Source organism: Salvia hispanica, chromosome 6, assembly GCF_023119035.1.
Source record: "Salvia hispanica cultivar TCC Black 2014 chromosome 6, UniMelb_Shisp_WGS_1.0, whole genome shotgun sequence".
Classification (NCBI taxonomy): domain Eukaryota; kingdom Viridiplantae; phylum Streptophyta; class Magnoliopsida; order Lamiales; family Lamiaceae; genus Salvia; species Salvia hispanica.
Window position 1 is genome coordinate 26,327,341 of NC_062970.1, and position 5,622 is coordinate 26,332,962.

Sequence of the window (5,622 nt, forward strand, 5' to 3'; positions counted from 1 at the left end):
TTTGTGAAGGTGATAATTAAAATAGTGGTTGCTTTTCTTAAGGAATAATTAAATTCTAAGTGTTTAATAAGAGTTTCATAGCTCGTTTTATTAAACTAGGATGAATTTAACTTCAGACACTGTTTAATTTTATTTTTAATAGCTTTGAGAATATTGAGACTTCTAATTTTCTACTTTTAAAAGTGGGAGCTAAATTTTGTCTCATAGAATATTCATAAATGGAATAAAGATAATGTTCGATAGAGTTAAAAAGGGCTTCCACCCCATATTGAAAGGAGCGGTGATTTGCACAACTTTCAAAACTCTAATAACATTAAAAGGTATTTCCAAGTTAAATATTAAAATTAGAAATACTTTTGGATTTCAAAAGATATTTTTGGAGATCACAACAATGGTTAAATAAGAAATCTTGGAATTTATGACTATAAAACAAATAAAGCAATCATTCAGTTTTATTTTGTCATAAGGACTAATTTCCAATTAGTCATTGTGGTGAGATAATTATATTCATACATATATTTACACTACAAATTATATAGCAAGGATGATACCAAGTTGAATTGGTATTTATATAATTAAAGTTTTTAGAATCATATTCGACATGATTAAAACTTTATATATTGCTATAACGATTCTACTTTCAATTAGTAGATATTCATAAAGATCAAGAATATAGGATTTTGATAGAGGAATATGTATAAGTGCACTTGAGAAAGGCACATAAAATTATTCCACTGGATCAAAGGACCTAGAAATATCTTGAACGAATAAAACGTGCTCCTAAGTAAGAATTAAGGATATGAATTACAAGTATATTTTCGTTTTATGTACTCTAGTAAACTATGTTGGTAGATTCTTTTATGAGAATTATAGTTTTGAGTACATAGTGGCCAAATCCTACTTTGAGTATAAGTGGGAGAAAATGTGTGTGAATGTGTAGCACAAGGCCAATAAAGAGGTTGGTATACTCGGAAGCATTCTTTGAGTATAAGTGGAAGATTGTTGGGGTTTGTATACTAAAAGATGCTTCGAGCGTACATGCCTTTGTACAATCAGCTCATGCATGTATACAAAAAACGCCACATCCACTTGTTTACCTAAATATGAGAATAAATAATACTCCCTCCATTCCATAGTAATAGAGACATTTCATTTTGCGCACTCATTTTGTAAAAATAATTATAAATAGTTAAAGTGGAGAAAAAGTAAAGTAAGAGAAAGAATATTATTGATAAGACTCTTCTCTACCTTATTATTTCTTTTACTTTACTTTTTCTCCACTTCAATTACTTACGCCTCCATCTCTGTGTGATTCAATTACTGCTTCCCTGTACTAATCTTTTTAGCATAGCGGGTTGAGGGTTTTGAAAGGCAGAAGATGATTGTGTGCCCAACGACAGGTGATTTCGAGGATTCTCTGAGTTCCTGGACCCCGTGGTCTAGTGGATTCTCTGGATTTGGGAAGTTTGAATACACACAACACACACTTCACTCTTCTACACTCTTCAAATGGTGCCGTTGTCGGGGATGGATGACGTAGTTTGTTTACGTGTTTAGAGATTTGGTGTAAATAGTTTTAAATCCCTTTTATTGTTTTTCTTTGCAGTTTATGAGCAAAGGAAGAGGAGTCTGTAGACATGGCAAATCTAGTGGATCCTGATCCTGAGATCGGTTCGCTCACCGCACATCTAGATGGCGAGCCAGCTCATGCTATCGTCTCGAATCAGCGCCAAAGGTCCATTGACATCAAGACGAACGTGCTAGGCGTTCTACCTACCTTTTCAGGACGGAGGAATGAGTGTCCATATGAGTTCCTGAATGAGTTCAGCAAGCTATGCAGCATTCAAAAGAGGCCAAATGATGCAACGGAGGAGGACTATCGCCTGCGCGCAGTCCTGTTCGCTCTGAAAGGAGAGGCCAACACATGGCTGTTGAGGCTGCCACCGGACTCAATCCACACATGGAAGGATTTCAAGCTGGAATTCCTAGACTACTTCTTCCCGTCCAACAAAACTAATGCCCTCAAAAAGGAGATTCAAGAATGTAAACAGGACTACGATGAGTCCTTGAGCCAATACTAGTCTTGGTTTAAAGGACTGCTCGATGCTTGTCCTAATCATAGAATGATGGAGGCTGAGACATTTTACTTATTCTATGTAGGAGCCAATCCTGAGTCTAAGGATTTGATGAATTCCTCGAGCGGGGGGAATTTCACTAAGAACAAGGCAAGTGAAGCACGTGAGATTATGGGAAGGTTAATAGATGCAAAGAAGGCGTATGATAACCCATGTACTATCATGAGGAGAAGCTCAACTAATGTAGTAAAGGAGAAAGAAGGAGAAGGGGTTGGAGACAGAATAGATCGTCTGGAGAAGGCACTTCTAAGCGCTATTGAAAAGAAAAATTCCCCAGCCTCGCGGGAAAAGGAAAAGTCGCTAGGTTAGGAGGACAATTAACTCCAACACTATTACGGTCCACCACCCGAAGGAGAATTCCAAGCCCAGGTGAACGCAGTGGGGAATTGGAATCAGAATAACCAGAATACAAGCTGGAATCAGTGGAAGATCAAAGAGGCCCCATGGAGAGACAACCCTTATTTCAGATGGGCTGATGGGAACCAACAGCTTCAACTACAGTACCCAGGTCCAGCAGAAACCCAACAGAATTGGCCTAACCGTAATCAAGAAGGGCCACAGCACAACAACTCGAATTGGTCAAGGAAGAATCAAGAAGGGCCGAACAACTGGAGTTACCGCAATCAAGGGGATCAATCCAATTGGAGCAATAGGAACCAGAGTAATCAAGGGAATTCTTATGTGCCACCACACCAGAGGAATGCCACGGGGAACAATAAGAATTTCCAGCATAACCACCAAGGGAATCAAGGGTCAGGAAATCAATTCAGCAACAATCAGGGAGGTCGAGGAAACTATTTCCCGAATCAGGGGAGTGGACCGAACCATAATCAAGGGTCAAGTTCCAATCAGCCAAACTATAGGCCTCAGAGGAATCTGGATGATATGGTACACGACCTAGTCAGCTCTCAACAACATATGCAGAACAACATGCATGCCAATAATGATGTGGTACATAAAATTCAAGATGCACAACAGGAGCAGAAGTCTGCCATGGACATGTTGGCCAAGTAAATGTCTCAATTAGCAACTTCGTTGAACGAGATGAGGGGACACGAGGGAAGGATACCAGCCTCGGTAAAACCACCTGAACGGGCAAACATCAGTCAGATCACTCTGTGGTCAGGATGGGGCTGTGAGGCTCCCATGATGAAGGATGATGAGAGTGTGCCCCCCATGACAAGCAAGGAGGATGAAAAACTTACCCCTGACTAGAGGGATACTGAGATAAGAAGCACCAGAGTAGAAGATGACCTCCAAAAGGATGATTTGGAGAAGCCGTTACCTCGCATGGCTGATCCATTCTTCCTAGACCCAGAGTTAGAGGTGGAGAGTGAAGAAACAAGGAAAGAAACTGAAGAAGGATGATACCGAAGACTTCATGGAGATTTATGGCAAGTTGGAAATCAACTTACCGTTCCTGCAGGCTCTGAAGCTACCCACTTTCAGCAAATTTATGAAGGAGTTCATAGCTGGGAAAACCAAACCCGATGGGAAGATAGTGATTGGAGAAAACGTTTCATCTGTGATACAGAAGAGGAGAATGCCTTCAAAATGCACAGACCCAGGTATGTTCACTTTACTCATTTCCTTGGGTGACATTAAAATTGAGCATGCAATGTGTGATCCAGGAGCATCGATAAACGTTTTACCGCTTTCGATATATAAAAAGTTGATAGGGGTAAGTTTGGTTGACACGAAAGTGGTAATTCAGTTGGTTGATAGAACATGCATTTCATCCGAAGGTGTGCTAGAGAATGTGATAGTTAAAGTGCATGATTTCATGTACCCAGCTGATTTCCAAGTGATAAAAATGAGTGAGAATGAATCTGCTGAGTCTAGCGGAGTGCTTTTAGGAAGACTGGTTTTACGCACCGCTAAGACTATAATCGATGCGTTTGATGGAACCATATGCCTGGACTATCATGGGGAGAAATACACCTTTAGCTTTGATGAAGCTATGAAAAAACCACTGGATGTTGAAAATTTGCATGCTGTCGATGTTATTAACCCCCTGGTCCAGGAATATCTTGAGACTGAATTAATGTAGGAACAGTTCGACTATTCAGAGTTGAGTCACTCTATTGACAAGGATGTAGCAGGGTGGTGTGAAACCGTATTGAGTCGGGACATGACAGACGAGCAGATCAATGGAGCGATCCTGGCATTCTGCCACCAACCACTATCATTCGAATCGACTGCTCTGTTCAAGCAAAAGGCCCAGACGAGGCAACCGGTTTTGGGGAAATGGCAACCAGGATCTTGGAAAAGAATCATTTACCTCAGGAAGCCATCATACCTAAGAAGGAGCTGAAGAAATTGCCCGATAGTCAAAAGTATGCCTACCTTGGAGAGGATGAAACTTTCCCAGTGATAATAAACAACCACTTGACAGAGGAACAGGAGACTGAGTTACTGGAGGTAATCAGAAGGAACAAGAAGGCCATAGGATGGACTCTCTCAGACCTGGTAGGAATCAGCCCTGATCTTTGTATGCACCATATCAGACTGGAAGAAGGCACAAAGGCCCATAGAGATCCACAACGAAAGCTGAATCCGAACATGAGGGAAGAAGTTCTGAAGGAAGTCCTGAAACTGTTGTCCTTGGGTATTATTTACTCCATTCCAGATAGTGAATGGGTTAGCCCAGTTCACATGGTGCCTAAGATGTCAGGTATACATGTCATCAAGAATGATAAAAATGAATTGGTACAGACTCGGTTGGTGACTGGATGGAGAATGTGCATTGACTACCGGAAGCTTAACGAAGCCACTAGGAAAGATCATTTTCCCCTACCCTTCATCGACCAGATGTTGGAAAGATTGGCCGGGAAGCAGTACTTTTGCTTCCTTGACGGATACAGTTAGTACTTCCAGATATATGTGGACCCTGAAGACCAAGAGAAGACAACCTTTACCTGCCCGTTCGACACTTATGCATACAGAAGGATGCCGTTTGGTCTATGAAATGCACCTGGAACCTTTCAGCGCTGTATGATGAACATCTTTTTAGATTTGCTGGAAGTGTGCATTGAGATTTTCATGGATGATTTCACTGTGTATGGAAATTCCTTCGATTCTTGTTTAGCCAACCTAGATCTGGTACTTAGAAGATGTCAGGAGAAGAATTTGGTCCTAAACATTGAGAAATGCCATTTCATGGTGCCAGAAGGAATAGTCCTAGGTCTTGTGGTCTCGGAGAGAGGTATTCAAGTGGACAAGGCCAAGGTGGATGTTATTTTAAAGCTACCATACCCTACGAATCAAAAAGAAGTCAGAGGATTCCTGGGGCATGCAGGATTTTATAGGAGATTCATCAGGGACTTCGCGAAAATTGCTCTGCCACTTACTCATCTCCTACACAATGATGTGGAATTCGTCTTTAATGAAGATTGCAAGAAGGCATTTCAAATGCTGAAGGATAAGCTTGTCTCTACCCCGATAATCAGAGCACCAGATTGGAATCACCCCTTTGAGGTGATGTGTG

At 41.0% G+C, this 5,622-nt stretch overlaps 1 protein-coding gene across 1 annotated transcript; it reads left to right on the forward strand.

Moving 5' to 3' along the window:
• Positions 1-2,126: 2,126 nt before the first annotated feature.
• LOC125195034 (bifunctional endo-1,4-beta-xylanase XylA-like) lies at positions 2,127-3,149 on the forward strand. Its single transcript, XM_048093239.1, has 2 exons — positions 2,127-2,439; positions 2,488-3,149. The coding sequence occupies exons 1-2, from the start codon at positions 2,127-2,129 to the stop codon at positions 3,147-3,149; spliced, it is 975 nt and encodes a 324-aa protein (XP_047949196.1).
• Positions 3,150-5,622: the final 2,473 nt, after the last annotated feature.

Excerpts from the sequence above, each read along its gene's own strand:
- LOC125195034 (XM_048093239.1), top strand. The coding sequence starts at position 2,127 with ATGGAGGCTGAGACATTTTACTTATTCTATGTAGGAGCCAATCCTGAG. Across the intron at positions 2,440-2,487 it reads GGAAAAGGAAAAGTCGCTAG|GAGAATTCCAAGCCCAGGTG; the intron begins GTTAGGAGGACA and ends CACCACCCGAAG.